The sequence below is a fragment of the Choristoneura fumiferana genome, chromosome 26 (assembly GCF_025370935.1).
Source record: "Choristoneura fumiferana chromosome 26, NRCan_CFum_1, whole genome shotgun sequence".
NCBI lineage: Eukaryota > Metazoa > Arthropoda > Insecta > Lepidoptera > Tortricidae > Choristoneura > Choristoneura fumiferana.
The window spans coordinates 2,869,208-2,894,392 of record NC_133497.1 but is presented as its reverse complement, the minus strand read 5'-3'; the positions used below and the strand labels follow the sequence as shown (position 1 = coordinate 2,894,392).

The window sequence follows — 25,185 nt, the reverse complement described above, 5'->3', positions numbered from 1 at the left end:
CAAACCCTCTTATACTGGCAAGAGATGATAATTACTTAATTATGCTAAATTTGCGTTAATTTTTTCTTACGAAATAGTCTTACTGTTATGTATTTAGAAAACAAACAGAAATAGATGCAATATCTTATAAATAACATGCATATAAAGGTAAACCAAAAATATATGACTATTGTCCAGAGGGCGCTATTGTTCTTATTTATATGGCAATAGTTCAGAGGGCCTTCTCCGTAATTCGAAAACCGAAGTTCGTATCGTACCGTCCCTCTTGCTCTCGTATTAAATAGTATAAGTATCAGAGGGACCGCACGACACGAACTTCGAGTTTCGCAGTAGCCCTGCAGTATAGTCGGAACAATGACATCTTGACTTGTCTACAACGTTAACCTGTCGTTCATCCACCATTACTCTCTATTCGTTTTCTAGAATTTTTTTACCGTACAACGCAAAAACTACTAGACACTGGCAAAATTGTCCTCCGATGGACAGAGCATATTTTTAAAGAACAACTCTACTACTACTAGCTCTGAGTTAATGGAAAGGTTTTGTAGTGAAATAATTTCATTCCCCAAGCGTTTTTTTCAGTAGTTCATTATAAACATTATTTACAATGATCCGTTGTTGACTACTAATCGTTTTTGGGTATTTTTTGTTATTGTTCAAAGAAACCGCCACAGTGACACTGACAATCATTAAAATTGTTGCCAGTGTAAGAAATTAGTTCCAATGAAATTCCGCAACATGGCGTATAGATATTTCTGGTCAGGATTTACCTCTTTGACAGTTCTAAATGAGAATTATAATATTAAAATTAATTAATATGACACTGTTTGTGCTGCAAAGAATATTTGCAGAAAAAATTGAAAAGAACCTGTTTATCCATCCATTGATTAAATTTATCTGACGGATAAATGTAATGCTGTCTCTGTTTGTTTTGTTCGAATAGACGGAGACAGCATCACATTTATCCGTCAAATAAAACTAATCAATGGGTGTTGAAACAGCCCCTAATAGTTTTTGTTATCTAGGAATCGACCCACCTATACTCCAACCATTACTCTAACCTACTGTAAATTGCACCACCTGTGCCCTTAGTGTAAGTTTTCGGTTACAAAATACGTCTCGATCGCGTACGCGCTTAAATCTCAATTTGTATGGAAACACGAACATCGCCAACGTTCCGCTAGAGGCACTGTTCGTGTTTCCATATAAATTGAGATTTTAACGCGAACGCGATCGAGACGTATTTTGTAACCAAAAACTTACACTAAGGGCACTGCTAATCTCTAATCCTTACTTCAGTTTATTGTAAAGGTAGCCTAGAAAAGCTCGCTCTGAAGCGATAAGGCTACTAAGATTGGTTTTTTGGAATTCAATTTCGGTTTTACGGGATGACCGTAAAAGTAAAAATTTGGAATTGAAATAAAAAATACAAAAACCAATCTTAATTTGATTGCTTAGTAACGATATCTCTTGTCCGGGTGAGCGGTTAGTTCCAATGGAATGCCGAAATAGTTTCTCGTTGAGGGCTACGGCATAGATGTCGCTAGCGTCGCTGCTTAAGTGACTAAGTAAGAAACACAAGCTGAGATATGAGGTGCATAGGGAAATTCGTGTCGGTACCGTTGACCATCAGTGGTTGTAGCGGTTATAGCACGCGGTACGGATTACGAGCACCTGGGTTCGATTCCCAGTGATGGTCTTATTTTTCTGTTTTTTCTGTGCATCTATATTTCAGTTTGTATTTTCAATTTCGATAAGGCTACCTTTGCTTATCTTGAAAAACTGTATACCTGTGTTGGTGTTCCATAAAGATTTTTTGCATTGTACCCAATTATTTTCTCAACTTGGCCGCTGCACTGCTCCGATTCTCTCAGATTCCAAAATACTTCCTCTATAGGATTGCTCAATTTATTTCTGTCCGTACCAAACCGTCTCGACCTGAATTGAAAATTCCTTTTTAGTTTGATACTAATCAAATACGTACAATATGCTGAAAGGTTCCCATTATTATAATTTTGTCTTTGATCATTGCCAGTTTGTAGTTTAACAATGACTCTCCTTGAGTAGTTGGAACCTACTTGTTCAGGGGCGGTGGTGATAATTTCCCATCAGTTATATATGTCGGCGGCCGATCGTAAAATCCGCCAGATCACGAAATTCCTAGGCATATCGTGAAATGGCGCCTTTTCATGAATTGGCTAAAGGATATCCGCCATATCGTTCAAAACTCACCGTTTAACGATTTGCCTAGTGACATTTAGGCAAATCATGAAATTCCTAGGCATATCATGAAACGCCGCCATTTCATGATTTAAAAATAGAAATAGAAATAAAAACGTTTATTCGCATTTCGCAAATTAGATAAACACAAAATAAACAAGTGTAAAATAAATATTAATTAAAGTATTTGCGAAATCGCGAAACGGTCTCGGCTCAGCATAGCCTAGCATTAGCATTGCTACAGCATTTGGCCTGTTTAGGCAGATCATGAAATTCCTAGGCATAGGTATCATGAATCGCCGCTATATCGGTCCTGGCACTTCGCCGGCCGATGGTGCGACACGCTCACTTCGCTCGCTCGCCTCGTGCTTTGTGGTCACAATTCATACTAACAACTCCTCGCTTCGCTCGTCGTAGTTGCCTACCTAAATTTTTCTTTTTTTCGACATTACACGATGTGCCCGGTATAGAGCTAGAAATATCAACGAATTCGTTGCTCTAATCGATTTGCCGTATTGTTTTTCAGGCACATCGTGACATGCCTGGACAATTTTAGGCATTCCACGAAATGGCGCCATTTCACGATATGCCTAGGAATTTCGTGATCTGGCGGATTTTACGATCGGCCGCCGACATATACAAAAAGAATACAAATTCAACTTATTGTTATGAATGTACACGGGCATCAGGCGGCGGTGATTGCTTTCCATTCAGGGCACCCGCTTGCGTTTCTCCCCCCCCCCCCCATTATATAAACAAATAGGACGAAGAAGGCGATTTATTAAAAAATATGATACACCTTGTTCACTAAACTAAAACTACAGTAATTCTAATAATGGCCCTGCGTCATGGTACCGAAGACGCTGGCAGTATTTCCTCGCTGGATCGTAAGACTGTTGTCGAGGAAGCTACCAGCTCTTTGGTCTCCTGTGGTATATCTGAGTTTTTTTACCTTTATCTTTGAGTGGGATTACAATATTAGTGAAAGGATGACGAAAAGTCGGGCCAGGAGTATTCTAAACCGACGTGCATGCATGAAAAGATTGATGAATGTAGAAGGAGCGAGAGTTTTATGCCAGGATCGTAGCAAGTGGAAGGATGTAGGCTCTGCCTACCCAGTTGGGAAAGAGGCGTGATTTTATGTATGTATGTATGTACAATGTTAGTGGGATTAGTGGGAATTAACTATTCTCTGCTATCCACAGTACAATGACGCAGCTGAACTACGTATCGCTGAGCAAACTGTTCGAGGACATGGTGCTGAGTACGAGCTACGATCTGGAAACTTCTAGAAACATCTTCTTGGAAGTTCTGCCGCACGTCAGGACGCATGCGTGCGCGCTGTTCGTCAAGTACCTCGTCATGGAGCAAAAGGTACATCGGTCCACGCTGATTCTACCGTCAGTTCAGACCATCATTCTGGTCTGAATGACGACCGAATTACCGTGTGGGTCACGGGTTAAGGTTATTTTAGCCAAGGCGCCTCGCCGGTGGAGAATCATTTTTATACTCTGTTTAAAAATGGGTGCGCATTTTTCACATAACTTTTTAAGTCCTATTATTGGAAGTCCGAAAATGTTTCTCATACCATTTTATATCATAACGATCACTCTTCATATTTTTTTTTAATACTTACGATCGAAACTCATAATCATCACAATTATATCACTAATCATACACCTTTGTTCATACTAATATTGGTTTTCATATAAATTTCCCAGAGACGACTCAGGTTTTAGGCAAAGTCAAAGTCAAAGATTTATTTGTTCAAAAAGCAGGTTACATGGTTAACAGGTGTATGCCAACATTTGATTAGTTCACCAAAACTTTTTGCCGCTTACACGGCGTTACAAATATTATAACAAAGATTTTCATCTACATGTAGGCACCTACCTAATTTATGCTGTTTATCGTTTACATTATTTTAATACATCATTACGATTTCATTATTCGGATTACACATAAAATGAAGAAAACATTCTATACAATAAAAAAATACGTAATTAATTCATGCGTTGTTCAATCTATGTCATTTAAATTCCTGTATGTCATAATAGCACTTGTCTTTCAATATTTACATATTCTATTTCTAAATTTGTTAGGTGGTAGTGTTTTTAGATATTCAGGCAATTTATTGAAAAATTTGACTGCCATGCAAAATACACTTTTAACAGGCAGACTGTAAGAGCAACTTTTATTCCCTGTTTCTAGTAGCCTTTGGCTTATCGACGTTAGTGGAAAAATCACATATGTTCTTCCTAACATACATGATTACTTCAAAAACATTAAGCGACGGCAGGGTTAGGAAACCTGTTTCCTTAAAAAAAGATCTTAAAGATTCACGCGTCTTCAAATTATAAATTGCTGTAATTGCGCTCTTTTGTAAGATAAAATACTCACTACTCAATACTCAATGTCTGCAGCTGATTCCCCTGTATTAATAACTGCCACAGTGGACCGTGCAAAAAATATCTGATACGTCCAATCGCCCTAGGAATCGTATCAGATATTTTTATGCACGCTTGTTGTGTCAGATATTGGTGCTGGTGATTGTAAGATGAAATAAAATAATTTCTTTGACCACCTGCGATCCTATGATGGCTAAGTTTATGCAAGATATATGCGTGTTCATGCAGTTCCTCCACCTCCACACTGTAAGAATATATAGAATAGAATAATAACCTAGCCATAAAAAAATCATTTTTAATAAAAAAAAACTGGCTGTACTTCTTGTTGACTGTACTGGCATTGCACCGAAACTACGAATACATTTGCATACCAAGTTAAAGTCGATGCTGTTAACCGTTGAAGAGTTCCGTCCTGCCGAGACGTGGTGGAAAGTCGTGGTGGCCTAGTGGTTTGACCTATCGCCTCTCAAGCAGAGGGTCGTGCGTGGGTTCAAACCCCGGCTCGCACCTCTGAGTTTTTCGAAATTCTTGTGCGGAATTACATTTGAAATTTGGGCCAATCAACTATTTTACCGACACTTTGGCCGTCTCCTGCGTTACAAAAATTGTCTCTGGCTTACCAAAAAATCGTACTTCCAACAAGATATTTCACGTTTAATAGGTTGAACTTACGTAGGATGGCATGAATTCATGTACACCATCTGTTAAATTACAGAAAACATTTAACTTACAAAACTGCAATTGTTTGAAAAATGTCGCGGACAGATTAGTGTCGGTAAAAAAAGTTGATTGGCCCATTTACCACGAGCTTTGCGGTGAAGGAAAACATCGTGAGGAAACCAGCACAAACCTGCGAAGAAATTCAATGGTGCGTGTGAAGTTCCCAATCCGTACTGGGCCCGCGTGGGAGCTATGGCCCAAGCCCTCTTGTTCTGAGAGGAGGCCTGTGCCCAGGGACGTATATAGGTTGGGATGTTGCAAGATTTGATTAGGTACAGACAGACAACGGGACAGGTGAAACTAAATAAAAGCTTGTAAAAATAGAATAGAATAAGCCTTTATTAACACACTTAGGGGCTGTTTCACCATCCATTGAATAGTGTTAACTGGCAGTTAGGTGTGATGCCGTCTCTATTTGTTTTGTTCGAATAGACGGAGACGGCATCACATTTAACCGTCGGTTAACACTAATCAATGGATGGTGAAACAGCCCCTTAGAGTAAAAGATACAATATTATTAATAAAAGGAAGACATTTCCACATTCAACTTTATAACTATGTCATAACTAAGTATGATAAATGGATTGGCTAAGTGTGAAGAACACACACAAATCACACAAACCCATCTACCACCACCACCAAACTACACTGACGCGTTTCGAACTCAACCAGAGCTCATCTTCAGAGCAACACAACCGTACACCACGCTACCAGATGTTAGACTGTAAAATGTTAAATTAGACAAAGACCATTTATGTTTCTGTCTTGTTCCAGGATAAAATTGAGGACACGACAATCCTCTCCCTCATCAGGAAGCTCCCGTTCAACGTGGCCAACTACTCCCAAAGCCTCCTCGAAGACCTAGAAGTCTTCACCAAGCTGGGCCTGGACTACCCCAGGGATATCCGACACGCCGCCATCTTGAGTTTCGCTACCCTGGTACATAGGACCATGGAGGCTAGGATGGTGAAGTTGGACTTCTTCGATAACATTGTTGTGAAGTACTTCAGGATGTACAGTGGTAAGTACGAGTAAGGTTGTACGAGTGTTTGGCACTGCCCCAATGGTTGTCATTTTTTCATCTAATAGCTGGCAAACGAGCAGGCGGGTCACCTGATGGTAAGTGAACACCGCCGTCCATGGACACTTACTGCATTATTAGGACTGCGGGTGCGTTGCCAGCCTAAAAGGGGGAGGGGTAGCTAGGGAGGGAGGTGGGAGGGGTCTTTAATTATATATATATATATATATTATCTTTTTTATTTTTTTTGTATAGGTAGGTACATTTGACGCTCCTTTTGTGAATTTCTTATAATTACCTGACATGTGTTTATAATGTATTTTTACAAAAGGTAATAAATAAAGGGAACTCTATTTTTTGTCATTTAGAAAGAAAGAAAGAAAGAAAGAAAATACATTTATTCACAACACAAGACAACAATATTATTAGGTACAAATAAACAACACAAAGGTATGTGTCATTGCGGTTGTGAATCGGACACTGGCTCAGCATAATGCTGAAGCGTTAAAAACACCCCAGCGCTGATTTGCAGCCAGCACCGTCGGCAACCCTCGGGCCGTTATAAAGACATACTACACACAATTAACTACATAAGACTACATAAATAAATTGATATTTTGTAAACTGTAAAACTCTGACTCTGTGTGACTTTAAAAACATAAAAATAAATGTATTAGGTACGTAGATATATATAATTAATTTTACAACTATTATTATTATTTAAATTTAGATTTGTCACTAAACTGCGATATCCTAATTATTATATCTATCCCAAAGAAATACGAGTATATTAGTCATCAAATTAATCAAATCTGTCTCTAAGTATAAGTCATCAGGTTAATGTAAACACCTGTTTGTATCCTAAATTATAGTTTGATCATCAAAATTCGATCACCAAAATAATAGATCTATCATCACCTAATAAATAGATCAGCTCCTTAATTCGATGCTTCTACCTATTCTACTAAGGCAGGTCTGGTTAGGTTACTTCCTATTTTTAACAGACTGCTCGAAAGAGGGTTATGTTTTTCCAGAGTAGCTAGATAATTGTATAATTTATTGAATTAGGGTTCCGTAGCCATTACGAAAAAATTAAGTAATATTTTTTTAAGGATTTCGTAGTTTATACGGAATCTTCCAAGTTAGGTATATTTTATACCTTAGGCAGGTATTTACTCTTAAACTACGAATAATTCTCAAGCAAACTTAGCCGTATAGTTTTTCTTGAAAGTTTGATATACTTACTACCATCGTGAATTTTTTCAAATTTTTCCACTCACCGGTTTAGGGGGGGGGGGGACGCTCGATTTAATGAAAATTTGCACTGTAAAGTTCAATATTTCACAAAAAAATCGATGAATCGAAAATCGTCTTAGCAAACCCCCAATGGTTTTAAAATACCTATCCAACAGTACCCCACACTATAGGGTTGGATGAGAAAAAAATCACCCCCACTTTACGTACATCGGAGGTACCCTAAAAAAAATTTTTTTTGTCTTTTTATTGTACCATTTTGTCGGCATGGTTCACATATATATCCGTGCAAAATTACAGCTTTCTAGCATTGATAGTCCTTGAGCAAAACCGCGGACGGACGGACAGACAGACAGACAGACAGACATGGTGAAACTATAAGGGTTCCGTTTTTGCCATTTTGGCTCCGGAATCCTAAAAAATGTAACTCTTAGCAAAAATAAACTATTCTATCTATCTATCTAATGATTTACGTGTGCGAAGCTGCGGGTAAATATTAGTTGTACATAAAACATATAATAATAACACCTCACGTTTCTTATATTCCTTGGTTAATAGTTCTTAGTAGTTTTACACAGCTTAATAATCCACAGATTGTCCACAATACAACGACCGCATGGTTTGGCTGCAGGGGTTGTGCAACATGGGTTATTCGGCGGACGCCTACACGCGGACCGTGTACGTGGAGAAGGGCCGGGACCGCCACGAGCGGCTTTGGGCAGCCCTGGCTGATGTGAGCCGTGTTAATGGGTACACTGTGAGTACAAGTCGTCAATATCGTATGTTTATTTAATTATAAATAAAAAATACAAAAATTTACAGTATCTCAATAATAGCATTGAGCTGTAAAATTCAATCCCACTAATATTGTAAATGCGAAAGTTTGTAAGTCTGTTTGTCATCATCATGTCTAAACCGCTGAACAGCTTTAGATGAAATTCGGTATACACGTAGTTTGATTCCCAGAGAAGGTCATAGGATAGTTTTTATCCCGGAAAATTGAATAGTTCGTTTAGTGTTTATATTATAAGTTTTTTGTACTGATTTATGGTGTGCAATAAAGAATATTTGTATTGTATTGTTTTGTATTGAAAACCGAATTCTACGCGGACGGAGTCGCGGGTAACGACTAGTTATACATATAGAAAAAACATTAAAAAGACATACAAAACAAGTACAATTATTAAAGAATGAAAGAAAGAAAGTAAGATATATTTTGGCCCCATAAGTACCACCTAAGATTTTAACTAAAACTAGAACTAAATCTATGTTACTTGGTGACACGGCAGGATACCAAAAAGGGTCTCCGCGCAGAATGTGTTGCCGCACATTATGTGCAGTAACGCTGGTTTTCTGTGGAGCTCAAATACATTACACATATTACAGTAAAATTAAAATAAGGCACGTCTATTTGTATTTCAGATACTACAAACATCTTTACCGGTTCTCATGGACGACTCAGAGCACATACAACTGCGTATTGCGGCTTTGCACGCCCTCCTCAGCGCCGATATACGAGCCAGTGACTTCATATACATCCACAATTACATTACGAGGTCCAATAATAACCAGCTGAAGCGTTTCTGGTACACCACAGTGAAAAGTCTGGAGAAATGTAAGCTGTATTCCGAGTATAAAGCTGCGTGAGTATTATTTTAATCGACTTCAAAAATAGTAGATTGTAGAACGAATGCACAAATCGCAACATTTTACCACAGACCGTTCTTCTCCCCGTCCGTTCTCACTCACAAACTCACTCACTCACTCACTCACAAACTTTCACATTTATAATATTAAATTATAAGTTGGTCATAGAAAAATAATTGCATATCGAAAATACAAACTGATACATGGATGCACAGAAAAACCAGAAAAAGAGACCAGCACTGGGAATCGAACCCAGGTCCTCAGCATCCCGTGCTGCGTGCTATACCCCTACACCACTGCTGGACAGGAATCTAGACACGATTTTTTCCTATGCATACATATCTCAGGTTGCTTATTTCTACTTTGCTACTTAAGCAGCAGCACTAGCGGCATCTATGTTGCGTTGTTGAGGACCTGGGTTCGATTCCCAGTGCTGGTCTCTTTTTCTGGTTTTTCTGTGCATCCATGACTCAGTTTGTATTTTCGATATGGTTTCACGGGATACCCGTAAAAGTAACAAATTTGGAGTTGAAATAAAAAATACAAAAAGACTCCAAAAAACCAATCATAATATACATTGCGGCAAGTTCAAAACGACTTGTTCTTGAAATTTATCACATCCATTTTTTTCATTCGTGTGAAGAGTGCTATAGCCACGTTACGGAATCGAAACGGGGGCGAATAGAGCCTAAGACTACAGTATATTATAGGGAGAAATAGAGCGGGCGGCGCGCTATACCACTCGACCAGCGACCGGACTGCGCGGCGCGCGGCGTGGCACTGCGTAGTTTTGTCTTGCAAAGATTGGTTAGCGGCCGTGTAAATGACGCTTGCCTGTGTGCGTGCGTCGATTCGGGCGCAATCAAATTATGAAGTAGATTTACTGCGTATTACTTGTATTGTGGCGACATGCTGTTACTCTGACACAAAAGGCGTACATCGCCATCTACCGGCGGATACTGGAGTTATTATTCCCCTTACAACTTATACAAGTTTGTTTTGTTTTAGGTCTTACTACGTGCCTTTTGTTGCGAGTCAGGTATCGAACCCAGACTCCACGTATTGGGCAACCAACAACTACGTATTTAGCACGGAGGAAAACGAAGTGGCTGCCGCTATACAGGTAAGAAAACATCTTTATCTTTTTACTATTCAATTTTCTTGTGTATTCAAACCTACCCACTGTTAGCTTAATGCATAATTTTACAAATACCTTACTCATCATTATCATCATTCCAGCCTATATACGTCCCACTGCTGGGCACAGCCCTTCTCTCAGAATGAGTGGGCTTGGGCCCTAGTTCCCACGCGGGCCCAGTGGGGATTGGAAACTTTACACACTCCATTGAATTTCTTCGAAGGTGTGTGCAGGTTTCCCAAAATATTGTATGGATGTGCCCGTTTTGTTACGAATTTTTCTTAATATTTTTCGTAACAAAACGGACACCCATACAATATTTTGGGGACACATTTGGAGACCCTGTTTTTCCAGCTCGGAACCATGGACTGAGTCTTACAAATTTTGTTGAAATCGGAGACATAAACTCAGGGTAAAACGGTAGATAGAAATGCCCAATTACGGGCTACTTACATTAAAAAAAAAAATTTTACAGTTCATGAGTGTCGGCGAGTCTGTCAATGCGCTGCCAGCGTTTGCAGCTGTCAAACTGTCAACAGGTGGAAGGAGACCGCATCACATTGCAGTAAGTAGAATATTATTTACATAGAGGATCAATGCTACAAAACAAAAGTAGTTTAATTAGCCGAGTAGAATTGAACCTTGAATTGAAATTCCCATGGTCAAAGACACCCTGTATACGAGCCCAATGTGGGCTATCGCGTATGAATTCGCCGCTAGAGTCTTTAATCAGGAATGTTTCTTTTATTTTTGCACTGGTTTTATAGTTTATCGAGAGTAATTGTAATGCATCACAATAATAATATCATTATTATTGAAATTATTGTAAATATTACACTACAATCCTGGTCTGACTTGTTGAGGTTTAACTGTTTCGAAAATGGTGAAACTGATCGAATGTGGCATACTTCCGGATTGAAAGTTTCTTTGCGAACTTCCTTCCGCTGGCGTTCGTGTCGTCATAGTGTGTTGTATGTTCTTTATATGTTTAACCGTAACACTATGCTGAGTGGGGTCCACTTTATACTGTTCGATGTTATTTTTATTTTTTTTCCATCAAATGTATTTTTATGTGTATCGAATATGTGTAAATAAATGTCTCTCTCTCTCTCTCTCTCAAAATCTGAAATTAATTATAGCAATTATGCGTTACGGGGCAATGAATGTCTGTGTTTTGAGACAGTTTTGTCTTTCGAAAACTTGTGTCCTCCCTTTTTTTCCGAACAAATCGGGACTATGCAACACTGTGGTTGCTCGATATTTTTATGGTAAGGTTTTAAGGTGTATTAAATAAATGATTTAAATCTAAACTTTGTTTTCACGCCCGTAATAACAGACTTTGAAAGCCACACTTAAAAACCTCACGCAACAGTGGCGCCATCTAGAAAGACAAAAAACGATAGCTCTCATTCGGACGTGGCTAGTTTTTTTTAAACTGCTAACTCATTAGAATGGAAAATTGTTACCGATCACAACCTTTTAAAATATTGTTTTATGTAAAGCGTAAAAAAAGGTCATGTTGACAGTGCCTAATGGACTATGTTTTCTGGTTGCGTAAAAACCTACATACCTGATTACACAAAGGTTTTACGTAAACACGTGGGGGTGGGGAGTTTTAGGGAGTTTTACCTCGCTTGACTTAATAGTATATTTTTTATCGAGGGACTAAAATTAGCCAATATATACCCGAGGTGGTTACCCACCCGAGCTTTAGCGAGGGTGTCTATTTATCCGAGGTTTATATTGAATTTTAGTGTCGAGGTGAAAACACTATTTTTCACTTCGGTTGTGAGAAAAAAATTGTCATTAATCGTTTATTATTTACGCTCTACAACAATTTCAATGTTTTCGCGGTATTTTTTTCCAACCAGACACAGATAAAACAAAATCGCATCGGCGAAATGGTCCATACACAAACTGGAATAAATAGAACCTTACGTAGACTAAGAACGAACATTTTCGTCATGAAAATGGTCCACACACAATCTTATTTTAGGCCAAAAACTAAGCAAGTACTGGCTCCTTAATTTTATCTAAGTCACTCAAAGTTAAAAAAAATAAAATTTACTTTTACTCCCTAGGGACTAAAAACTCACTTTACTCCCGCCTCGTAAAAGTGAACTCGGAGAAGTGAAAAAGAGATAGTATTACTAGTCAAAACAAAATAAAGGCCATGAGTTTCAGCGGTAAAATGAAATCACAAATACGTTTGCATTTTTATCTGAGTACGTTGTTGTAATAATTAGAGAGAGGATTTGAACGAAATTCGAAAATCGAAGTTTATATTGTTTTCCTGACGCTAATATTATTTATACGCTACTATAATATCACTCTGAGAGGGATGGTACGATACGAACTTCGATTTTCGAATGTTGTAGTAGCCCCCTATATTCTAATAGACTCTCGTTAGTAATCCCCTTCTTACGCCCTTTAATGCACAATGTACTATTATGTCATGCAATATTTTGGGAGACACATGTTATGTTCAACGATACATTCAAGGCCGGATGAACTATGTCGGGGACCTCTAGGCAATGCAATTTTTAGAGCCCTTTTGCAGCAGTTTGAAGAGCACTCTTTTCAAATTCAATCCTGTATCTAAAAAAATATTTATCGTCGTTGAGGATACCAAATTTATATTTACATTATCACTGTCTGCCTAACGGTTAATCCGGCCCTGGATACATTTGTCTAGTTTCTTCCAGGCGTACATAGTTGCCGAGGGGGTCACGACGAACATGTTCAAGAAGATACACACGATGAACGAGAAAGAAATCAAAATACAGGAGCTGGTGCGGATGCTGAGGTCATTCAAACTAGACGCCGTGAAAGCCGAAAAGGTAAGTATCATAATCAATCAGCCTTGGGATGTCCACATAATCTAAAATATATCCCATAGACTCCACAAGCTAATGATATAGCTGAGCGGTCTGTTAGAACAGTCAAGGCTAAGTCACATCTCCCGATCCCGCAGAATATTTTTATCCCAATGCATACAGGACCACTGTCCATCATAATCATATCAGCCGTAGGGACATCCACTGTTGGACATAGGCCTCCCCATAGACTTCCAGTTGCTTCGGTTGGAAACGGCCTGCATCTACTGAATTCGCTGCTTAACCAGGTCATTCGTCCGTCTCGTTGGTGGATGTTCTATGCTGCGCTTACCACGCGGACTCCATTCGAATACTTTTCTACCCCAACCGCCATCTGTTCTCCGTGTTACATGGCCTTGTAACCATAAAATAGTATTATCACCATCTCGATGATTGCTGCTCTTCCACTGTGCGGTTGAAACGTAATGGACTCGCTGCTGGGGTTTTTCCATCTAGCTATGATTTGGGTAGCATCAAAAGTCGAGTATGGTATCAGGTGACCCGCTTGCTCGTTTGCCAGTTGTTCGATAAAAAATATGTTTTTATTTTGTAGAGTTTATAATTTGATAACCGCAGATGCCTTAAGGATATGAAAGTTCTCTAGATTGTATGATGCTAAGTATCAGTGAACAAAAAACATTTTTTCACTGATAGCATCATTTTTCCAAATGTTCTCAATTTTAGAAAGCGGTATGACAAGAAAAAAAAGCATGAGTTATTTAGACCTCTGTGTACTCGTAGCTTAAGACATTCTGCATCAGACGGTGTAAGTAACTCAAGTGTTTGTTTAGATAACACCTTTTACCATCTTATTTTTATCATTTCTCAGGTTCATATAGATGTGGTGGTCAAGATCCATGACAAGGCTGTATTCGCGACGCATATCAACCAGTCACGGTTCGACTCTTGGAACGGGGAGGACTGTAAGATACTTAAAATCATCATCAGCATCTTTAACATCATCATCATTAACAACAATAATACTATAAGCATTACAAATATCAACACTACCATAACCATCATCATACAGAACAAAAACAACAACGAAAATATCATCGTCATAGTCATTATCATCATCCATATTATCATACAATAAACATACAAGCGCTGTAGTGTCAGCTATAAACACAACAGGATCCTCTATTGTCTCACTATGACATAGCGCTTTGCCAATTATAACAAAGTGCTCTCGTCTAACGCTACCCAATACCATAATACATAAGGTATATCATAAGGTCACCCTTCATTATATCTTTCCAGCACTTTCCAGACGCCTTTCAATTTCCTTGTCATGCCATTGTAATAATTATCAATAATTTTCTTCATCAGTGACTAGATCCATTGAGGATTTCCTGCGATTCGGCAGCCATATTAACCAACAAATGGTCTACTACCCCTTCCAGATGGATGTCAGCATACCAACTGAACTTGGTAAGTCTCAAAGTGTGAAGGATTCTCTTTTTGGGGTTGCTTTGCTTTGTTCAAATGAAAACGGATTCTAAGGAGGCTTATCGGAGCGAGGCCGCGGAGCGGTGATCAAGATAAAAACCCAACAGTAGAATTGCATAAAATCACTGCTCCTCTTTAGAAAGTTGGTAACTAGCTTAAAAATTCATATAAAATTGGGAAGCAGAGCGAAGACGTGGAGCAAGGAAAAGGAGCGGGGAAGCGAGGTGGAGAGACAAGCGTACTACGCAGCACTTTAAGAACTGATAGTCAACATCAGGAGAACCGACTCCATCGGCCTAAACAGTTCTAACAGATCGCTCAGCTAACCCGTTCATTTGTGGAGTGTTAGGAGATATACGGTAGCGTAAGGAAATATGATTTATGATGTCAATCGCAACACAGTAAACCGTCGCCTGCGTGGGGAAGCTTGGTGAAAGCTGGGGAGGGGGGATGGACAGTGGGTATTCTCTAGGCAGTATTACTTAAGTTACGCAAAATATTTAATGATAACTGTCTTCCAGGAACTCCAATCCGTCTTCAGTCGACGGTGGTGTCATTTGCCTCGCTGAGGGGCAACTTGACCGCCCCCAACTCACAGCATCTGACATGGAGGAATGATCTGCACATACGGTAAGTCTGCAGGATGTTTATATGATTTCTCGTCTTTTTTCTTTTGATAAGTAGGTAAACAAAATCGGTCAAGTGCGAGTTGGACTCGCGCACGAAGGTTTCCGTACCATTATCTATACAATATTAGATATTAGCAAAAAAACTGCAATAAATCAACTTTGTTATATGGGAGCCCCCTTCAATATTTATTTTATTTTAATTTAATTATTTATTTTTAAAGAATAAGAATGGTTTATTGGCTGATAAAAATAGATTCACATACAGAAACACTGAAATATACAGATCCATGCCTATTCCTACCAGCCAAAATGGCATTTCCAATGGTATTTCCAAAATGGCCGCCACTCAGAATATATGTCGCGAAAAGATCTGAAGAGACTAACAACAAATAATATAAATAGAAGAAGAAAATAATACTACTAAAAAAATAATAATAATAGAGAAGAATAATATAAAGAGAGAAATAGAGAATATTCTGTGAATATTTCAGGCGTCTACCTGTTACCGTTATTAATATCAAGCAAAAAACGTAAAAATATCACGTTTGTTGCACGGGAGCCCCCCTTAAATATTTATTTTATTCTGTTTTTAGTATTTGTTGTTATAGCGGCCACAGTTATACATAATTTGTAAAAATATCACATGTCAAACTATCACGGTCATGAGATACAGTCTGGTGACAGACGGACGGACGGACAGCTAAGCCTTAGTAATGGGGTTCCGTTTTTACCCTTTGGGTACGGAACCCTAAAAAAATAGCCAAGTGCGAGTCGGACTGGCGCGTAGTGGGTCCCGTACAGTATACCCATACATGTATAACAAAATGGACAGCGGAGGCTGATTAATAGGGTCTCATTGACACACCTTTAGCTACGAATCGCACACGCCACGCGTCAGTTGTTTTCGTACCATTTTCTCATTTTTAATATAATGACCTCATTTTTAATGAATGATGAATGAATTTTTAAAATTTATGACGGTGGAAGCATTCTACACTTCCACTGAACGTAGATATAGTTTAGATATAGTTAGTGTTTAGTATTGTAACTAAGGGACCCCATACATCCCTGTATTTCTTTTATTATTATTTTTTGTATTTTTTTTTCTTTAATTGTATAATACAGTTTTAAGTATTTTATTTGTAATTATATTTTTTATGAAAAATGGCTTTCTGCCAAGTTTCTTGCGGCGCATTCTTCTTGGCAATGATGGTCTTTCCGAAAGCGCTGGTAGGTTAAAAAAATGACGTGTAAAAGTGCCCATTGCGGCCTATTTACTGAATAAATCATTTGAATTTGAATTTGAATTTGACCCGGATAACTCATGTCTTAAATCGAGTTTAGCTCGACATGTTTCGGGCTAATCCGTAGCCCTTCGTCTTCGGAGCAACGCGACTCAGCGGCGGCGAAGACGTGAGTTATCCGGGTCATTATATTTAATATGAGTGAGTCTCACGGTAGTTTCATGTTCAAAATTTTCTCATTAAAATTGATATTCATGATTTCAATGCAGCATAAACTTCGCGGGAATCGCGGCACACCTGAAAATATACGCGGCATACTTGTTGAAAACATCTGATCTGACGGAATAAATAGAATAATGTTTTTAAATAATAATAATAATGTTTGTAATGTTTGTTTGTGTGTGAATAATGTTTTACCCGTGTGTTGTCGGGTTAGAATTACACCTCTCCATTTCTTCCGTGGATGTCGTAAGAGGCGACTGAGGATATATAGGTTAAGGTATACCGTAGGCGACAGGCTAGCAACCTCACTGTTGTACCGTTTTTGTCAAACTTTAAACCTAAAATTGCTAAAAGTGGCTCTGAAGCGGTAACGTTTCGTGTGCTCTGCCTACCCCATTTGGGAATACAGGCGTGATGTTTGTCTGTGTGTGTATGTTTTTAGGATTCCGTAAGTACCTCAAAAGGAAGAAATGGAACCCTTATAAGATCACTTTATTGTCTGTCCGTCCGCCGGTCGGTCTGTTAAGACCCGTTATCTCAGGAACACATAGAGTCATCCAGTTGAAATTAAAATCATGTACTCAAGTGTACAGTCATTTGCAGCTGAGAAAAAATCAAACTCCAAGTCAATGCAATCAAAACATACAGCCATTCATTAACTTTAGCTGTTCTACAAAATTGAAATTTTCTTTTCTGACTGTCTTTGTCGTTAATCCATCTAAAATGAACACTGCCTACATTTTGCTTAGGAATGGGGCTCTGCTAGCACAGGCTCATCCGTCCGAATCGCACTTGGCCACTTTTTACCCAGGGAACTAAACTTATTGCTCGCTATTCCTGCCTGTACAACTCGTGTATACTTACATGCCTCACTTATGGGTGTCAAACTTGGCCTTGTACAAGCAAAATCAGTCAGAAACTTAATAACCTGCCAACGCAGTATGGAACGTAGTATGCTAAGTATAAGGCTAAGTGACAGGTGTAAGTCATCAACAATAAGGAAAAGGACAAAAGTTAGCGATGTACTACTAAAAATAAAACGTCTCAAGTGGTCATGGACTGGACACATTATCAGAACAATTAGAGAAAAATGGACGAAGGACGTAATGGAATGGTATCCTAGGAATGGAAAAGACGAAAAGGAAGGCCAATAAAAAGATGGGAAGATGACTTACCGAAAGGATGGAGAAGATTAGCCCATGACAGGGAAGAGTGGAAGAAACTAGGGGAGGCCTATGCCAAGGACAACCTGATCAATAAAATGGGTTGCCGAATACATATTTACAATACCTACTACTTTTTGGTCAGAGAATAAAGGCTTTATTATTATTATTATTATTATTATTCCTGCCGTGAAGCAGCAGTGCTTGCATTGTTGTGTTTGGGCGTGGAGAGTAAGACAGCCGGTGAAATTACTGGCACTTGAGGTATCACATCTTAGGCCTCTAGGTTGGCAACGCATCTGCAATACCTGGTATTGCAGATGTTTATGGGCGGTGGTGATCTCTTACCATCAGGAGACCCACTTGCTCGTTGGCCAACCAGTGGAATAAAAATAATAATAATAATATAACCAATTCTTAGGTTTATGTTTGTTTTCAGATACCAAGCGACCGCAGTGAGTGCCATGAGGACCGATGGTCCTCTGCTCCAAACCAAGCACGAGGCCATCTTACAGAGGTCTTTGGTCGCCCATTTGCCAATAAAAAGTGACGTCACTATTTCACCAAAGGATAAGTCGTTCCAGTAAGTTACTGCCATAGATTTAGAACCCTACCACAGTCACACCTGGATAACTGAGATCTCAAAGGACCGGCAAGTTTGGCTTACTTATATGTAGATAGAGGAATTCCATTAAATAACTCACTGCATTATTTACAGAAGGTTCCATATAGGCACAACTCTTCTGACCATGTGGTTTTAAATGCAAGGTTTGATTCTTCTGGCATCTTTACCACGAGCTTTACGGTGAAGGAAAACATCGTCTGCTAACTAATTGAATGGTGTGTGGCCTGCGTGGGAACTACGGCCCAATCCCTCTCATTCTGGGAGGAGGCTTGTACCCAGCAGTGGGATGTGTATAGGCCGTGATGTGTGTGTGTGTTGCATAAACTTAATTTTTATTTACCTATCTCTTTTTAGGCTAAAATGGCCGAACCCAGGCGCACAAAATGGCGGCGTGGCCATGCATTCACGGCTGCAAATCATCATGACGTCATTTTGGAAAAGAGACAGCTATACAGTGACTACTGGTGACAGCAAATACAAGGTAAGAGTTTTAAATTTTTCTAAACTAGTTTACTCGCGGCTTCGCACGTGTTAAATATTCGATCTGGTAGTTACAATTGAAATTCTGGGATCTTACAAAACTCCCTGGGAATTGTCAAAATTTATATCCTGGTATTCATTGAGGTTGAGAGTTCAAGACCCTAAACCCAGCGGTTGAAATTTCAAGATCTTATTCCTGACCCGTGGGAATATCGGGATAAAAAGTAAGCTATTGTGTTATTCCAGATGTCCAGCTACCTACTACCTACATACCAAAATATCATCCAATGCGTCCAGCCGTTTTAGCGTAAAGGAGTAACAAACATACACACACACACACACAAACTTTCGCATTTATAATAGAAGTAGGATTATATCCTACTAATATTATTAGGTGCTCCACTATAGGTCCTATATATAGGCTCAGAACTGCCCAGCAAGCTTTGGAGAGAGCTATGCTTGGGGTTTCTCTACGAGATCGAATCAGAAATAAGGAGATACGTAGAAGAACAAGGGGTATAATGGGCAGGACATGTAGCACGGAGACCAGATGGCCGTTGGGGCCGAAAAGTTCTTGAATGGAGACCGCTACCGTAAGGACGTCCACCGACGAGACCTGGTTAAAGTCGCGGGATCACGGTGTATGCAAGCCGCTGCCAACCGAAGCAACTGGAGGTCTATGGGGGAGGTCTATGTCCAACAGTGGACGTCCTACGGCTGAGATGATGATGATGATGAATATTATTAATGCAAAAGTACGTGAATACGTGTGTTTTGTTATTCCTTCACGCTGAAACATTTGGATGAAATTTGGTGTAACATCTAGATAGATGGACGTCTGAAATAGCAGCTGATATTTTTATCCCGAAAATCCCACGGGATTGAAAATAATCTTAAAATATCAACCGTTGGGTTTATTTTTAATACATAATAATATTCTAAATAAAATAAGCTTTAGCGGTTACTAAAATAAATTATACGAACTCATATTATACTGTTAATTAATACACTCAAATCGTCGATGTAAACTAACAGGTAGATGACACTGGAGTATTCTTCGACTGCGAAAGACCTATGACAGGAGCTGAGGTTATGGAGAAACTGTTTGCGACCAAAACTCCGAGCTACGAGTAAGTAATATCTGGCAATTTTTTAAGACAAACCATTCAATTGCCTAAATCATCAAAAATCGGCGAAGCGCGAGACAGACTTCGGAAATCTATCAATATCTGCCTCTAGATAGCAGTCTCCTAAGCAAAATGTACAGACGAACAAACTGAATCACAGATCAGGCCCTATATATACTTCAATTTTCGAAGATTTTCTGTGCTGCTTGCTATGTGTTGGTGTTCAATAAAGAGTCACTGTATTGTATTTATCTCTACGTGTTCTCTAGATATGTTCTGTATTGTATCAAATATGTTCCTGTTAATAAAATCATTTGTATTTGTATTTGTTCCACCAATCTTTAATATCTGCCAAGACTTAAACACAATTTCAACTTTCACAGCTACCTCTCGACCCTCCAGCCCTCCCTGATCCTGCTGAACGGCTTCCTACTCCTCACAGCCCCCTCCACCTCCTGTGGGGTGATACTCCCCCCTCGCCGGCTGATGGCACCAGGACAGAATACCCTGGACCTGAAGCTGCAGATAGCAGAACTGACCATGGACTATGATGATCGGCTGAAGATAAAGCTACTGCATTCTTTAGCGTTCAGGTAAGTATCTCTTCTAAGTCACCTGTCATTGATTGCACTTAGAAGTCAAGGGAAGCGTAGGTTTGGTATGTCTTTGGATGCTATGATTTGGTAGCTACGCCAGCAATGTGATGTCATGTCATGGACCAAGTGATTGAAAAGGGCATTATTTATAGCTTTACCGGACTAAGTGATAATTATTATCTAAACTTCATTATTTATCACGTTTGGCAATTTGATTGCAACTGATTTTTGGGAAACTGTAGTCTGATTCATTTAATTGGAAAGTTCAGGTGCAATGACGAGCGAAGCGAGGAGGAGCGTGTTATGTTCAACCATGATCAGAATTAATAAAAATTATAAAATATGGGCACCGATTTATCACTTTGTCCATAATTATATATTTTTGTGATTTACTGACAGAGATTTTTCCAGAGAAGACAAGTCAAACGGCGAGGTATTCCTCAACATCAGCGGGTACACCAAGTTGGAGAGTGCTGGTGGTAACTTGACAGTGCAGATGATGGTGTCAGGGCAGCAACCGAGGGCCTTGGACCCTACCAGGAGGCAGTGGAAGGTAACATCATCAATGAAGCATACGGAGATGATCGTTAATTTGCGATCGAGTTTTAATCGACTTTAATAAAAATGAGCAAGTTCTATCAATGTTCGACTGTATTTTTTTATGTAGGTTTGTTCACCGATTATTCCGCCAATTGTGGATCGATTTTCATAATATTTTTTTTTGCTTGAAAAAGTGTACTCCTGAGGTGGTTTCATTGGCACCAAGTCAAGATCTGATGATAGGATCATAGGGAAATCGAAGGCAACCCTCAAATTTTATAGGCTCACCTATGGTGATTTTGGCATTTTTAACACCAAGTCAAGCATTTACGAGTACATTCAGAAAGTATCATTATCGTTCGAAAAAGTACGTGTATCTATTTGTTATGTTAGGTAGATTCAAGTTATAAGAAAAAGTATCGACCCTCATGGAAGCTTTTTGCAGCCTCTTTACTTTGTTTTTTTTAGATCTGCCTCCAAGAACACGACACCTCCCACCCCTCATCAGACCAGGACGTGACCTCGCACCCAGCATCATACGAGGGTCAACTGCATTTGACCTACAACACCGGTGACTCCAGCTTGACCTGCCCTGCCAACTCTGGAAGTAGCCTACAGATCCATTACAGGGGTTACCCGAACATTAAACAGTGGAATACTAGACATTTTGAAGTTAACATGACTGGCAGTAAGGTTAGATGACTTTATTATATACTCGCTTTCGCCCGCGGCTTAGCCCGCGTGGAATTCGGTTATCGCGCGCTGTTCCCTCGGGAACTGTGCATTTTCCGGGATGAAAAGTAGCATATGTCACTCTCTGGCCCATAAACTATCTCTATGCCAAAAATCACGTCGAAACGGAGTACAAACATACAATCACACGCACTTTCGCATTTATAATATTAGTATGGATGGTTTGAACTTTCGTGATGTTCCCTCATAACTATTACCTAACACCCAGAACTTGCTTATCATGATAAACTTGCTTAAAATGAGTGATAACTACCTCGACGTTTCGGTCACATGCAGTGGCCGTGGTCACGAGTAGGTCTTTTGTTATAAGGATCATTGAGCCCACCCAAAATAATGCTGGTGCTCCACGTTAACAATATAAAATAAACATTGGTGTATCAGAACTAGATTAAACACTAACATCATCGACCAAAACAGTTTCAATAATATTTTTTTCTACACAAAACTTTTCTATACTTACAAAATAATAAAAAATAAGCATAGGTTTTTTTGACAATCACATTTATTATAGTCATGATGTTATAGATTTATTATAGTATCCGATTGAAATTTTTAGCTGCCTAAGCTCGGAGGCTTTGCCGAGGCAAGCTTTGGATCTCATACACCCATCGGCCAGCTCTTGACCAGTTTCGACCAGCAGCCGCTGAATGTGACAGCCGTTGTAAAGGTAACCCGCTAATTAAGTACAAAGGGGTATTTCTGACAAACTTGGAATGCACTAAGATTTTGACTTGTCATATTTGTATTTATTTCTATCGCATAATAATCTGAAATAGTGGTGTTATCAGATGCAAAAACCATTAAAAAAACTATTACATTTTTTATTTAAATTTAAAATTTGTTTCTTCTCCTGAACTTTGGTCAAGTTTTGATCTATTCCAGTGAAAAAAGAAATATATGAACCCTGTATAGTTTACTAGCTTAAAAGCATTATTTATTGGGCATTCAAAAATGATAAACATCTTATCAGAAAAACATTCATAAGAAAAAAAGAGGTTTTATGACAATCAATATATCGCTAGATGGCGTTGGTATCGTGAGTTCCGTTTGACATAACAACCTTGCTTGCGATTGGCTCATTTGGTTAACCAATCACAAACGTGATACCAAAGATCAAAGTTGCCAAACGGACCGTCACTAGCGCCAACTAGCCTGTATCAGGAACCCTCATTAGTAGGATTTCTATTGTAATCGCGACACGGTGTTAAAAATGTATTTTCTTAGGAAACCGATGGATTGACGTTTGTTAGAGTGAACAATGGCGCAGGAATGGAGTTCCGCTCGGAGAATTTCGCGTGGTTGCTTGACAGCTGGACCAATATGCAGATCATGAAGAAATTTGGAATCTACCGTGAGTTGAACACAAGCTCAAAAAAATTTAAGTCCCAAGATCCGGCTCACCTTTCCTGTACTGTGACCAACATCAGGTTTTGCAGGTGGTAGGACCTTGTGCCAGGTACGCCCGGATTGCTACCACCATCTTGCTCGTTAATCTTGCCGTGAAGCAGCAGTGCTTGCACTGTTATGTTTCGGCGTGGAGAGTAAGACAGCCGGTGAAATTACTGGCACTTGAGGTATCCCATCTTAGGCCTCTAGGTTGGCAACGCATCTGCAATACCCCTGGTGTTGCCGATGTTTATGGGCAGTGGTGATCTCTTACCATCAGGAGACCCACTTGCTCGTTTTCCATTCAGTCGTTTAAAAAAAACACATTTTTTTGTAAATTTATAAAACAAGTGTATCGTTTTTTGTAAGGGTGGAAATGTAAATGGCGGTGTAGGTGTATGTCAGATGAACTGCATGTTCGTGTTTGTCCACGTCATCTGAGATTTTTGGTGTAATTGACAACGATATTACATTAACAATATTTTTAGAGGCAAAGACAGCGTAGAGGTGGCCTTGCTGGTACTAATTGGACTTATTGCGTGCATTTGACACTATCGATGTAGCACTGCTATTATCTAAACTGTCCTATTATGGGTTCGATAGTGATACATCGAGATGATTTTCGCATTATTTAAGTGGCCGCGGCTAGTTAGGTTGCTTAATATTGAGGCTGGTATTTTTATCTCTGTAATGGCCTCGCTGAGATGCGGGGTACCACAAGGCTCTATCTTGAGTCCCATTTTATTTATTCTTTACACGTCAGATATTATTAAGTATTATGAAGTATTTGTTTCGATTCTTGCAATCATCCCATGTACCTACGCCGATGATACCCAGATTTTAAAGTCGTTTAAGCCCTTTGACACCCTTGAAGTAGTCGATGAGATTAATCAGGCTTGAAGCGCGTTAGACGATGGTCTTCTCGAAGCGGTTTAATTCTCAACTCAGTGAATTCATATCTTACTATCGGGGCTAAAGGGAGATTGAGAAAACTTGTAGTTTTGATGTTAGTTTGACATTGAGTTCGGAATTGTTGGAACGGGTTACCGGTGCCCGCAACCTTAGTCTTTTCATAGATGACTGCGTTTTGAGCAACAGGTGTTCTTGAGGCGACGAAACAATGTTTTTATCGGTTGAAAATCTTGTACCTGTTTCGACATTATGTCAATATTGACCTTAGAATCAAAGTTTTCTGCTGAGAAGCATCCGGCAAGAAACTCTACGATCGGGCTCTCCGAGTCATTAACTAATTTTTGATGATTGGATAGTGCATTGGTTAGAAAGCCTTACCATAATTAAGCTTTGCTTACTCAGAGACTAGGTCAATTAGTATTAGGGCCAACTTTTATTTTCTCGTCGATATTCTTTTCTCAGATTTCAATGCAATTTGGTGAATTGGTAAAGTTGCTTAATCTAACTATGGTAAGCCCAATTTCAAACTATGTCCTACAAATTTTCCAATGAGCTGAAAATTTAGTACAAAATGAGGAACGCAAAATGAAGAAAAAGACGATAACAAAATAAAAATTGATTGACCTATTTAAGTGTCCTGTAATATTTATTAATCCTGACCAAGCCACTATTGACCGCTATAAGCTACTATAACGTGTTCAGCATTGATGTTATTCGAGTAAGGTTTCCCTTCCAGTACCACTAACTGGGACAATACGTTATTTGACAACTCCTG

General features: G+C 39.2%; 2 protein-coding genes across 9 annotated transcripts in view; both read left to right on the top strand.

The window, feature by feature from the left end:
- The window catches only part of LOC141442872 (uncharacterized), a 126,921-nt gene that overhangs the window by 70,548 nt on the left and 31,188 nt on the right, over positions 1 to 25,185 (top strand). For 6 of the 8 annotated variants that reach the window (XM_074108020.1, XM_074108019.1, XM_074108022.1 and 3 more), the window contains exons 10-24: positions 3,426 to 3,594; positions 6,123 to 6,369; positions 8,217 to 8,380; positions 9,046 to 9,266; positions 10,279 to 10,393; positions 10,884 to 10,973; positions 13,114 to 13,248; positions 14,114 to 14,207; positions 14,614 to 14,715; positions 15,255 to 15,363; positions 18,431 to 18,574; positions 18,971 to 19,097; positions 20,132 to 20,226; positions 20,607 to 20,816; positions 21,219 to 21,372. In XM_074108020.1, coding sequence (XP_073964121.1) covers positions 3,426 to 3,594; positions 6,123 to 6,369; positions 8,217 to 8,380; positions 9,046 to 9,266; positions 10,279 to 10,393; positions 10,884 to 10,973; positions 13,114 to 13,248; positions 14,114 to 14,207; positions 14,614 to 14,715; positions 15,255 to 15,363; positions 18,431 to 18,574; positions 18,971 to 19,097; positions 20,132 to 20,226; positions 20,607 to 20,816; positions 21,219 to 21,372 — 2,176 coding nt within the window. Of the gene's footprint in view, positions 1 to 3,425; positions 3,595 to 6,122; positions 6,370 to 8,216; positions 8,381 to 9,045; positions 9,267 to 10,278; positions 10,394 to 10,883; positions 10,974 to 13,113; positions 13,249 to 14,113; positions 14,208 to 14,613; positions 14,716 to 15,254; positions 15,364 to 18,430; positions 18,575 to 18,970; positions 19,098 to 20,131; positions 20,227 to 20,606; positions 20,817 to 21,218; positions 21,373 to 21,827; positions 22,053 to 22,668; positions 22,780 to 23,336; positions 23,571 to 25,185 lie in introns of those variants that run through there. The other 2 variants (XM_074108026.1, XM_074108025.1) reach the window with 2 other exon arrangements.
- LOC141443036 (uncharacterized) overlaps positions 24,189 to 25,185 on the top strand; it is a 22,055-nt gene continuing 21,058 nt past the window's right edge. Inside the window, exon 1 of the mRNA XM_074108255.1 lies at positions 24,189 to 24,209. Coding sequence (XP_073964356.1) covers positions 24,189 to 24,209 — 21 coding nt within the window. The remainder of the gene's footprint in view (positions 24,210 to 25,185) is intronic.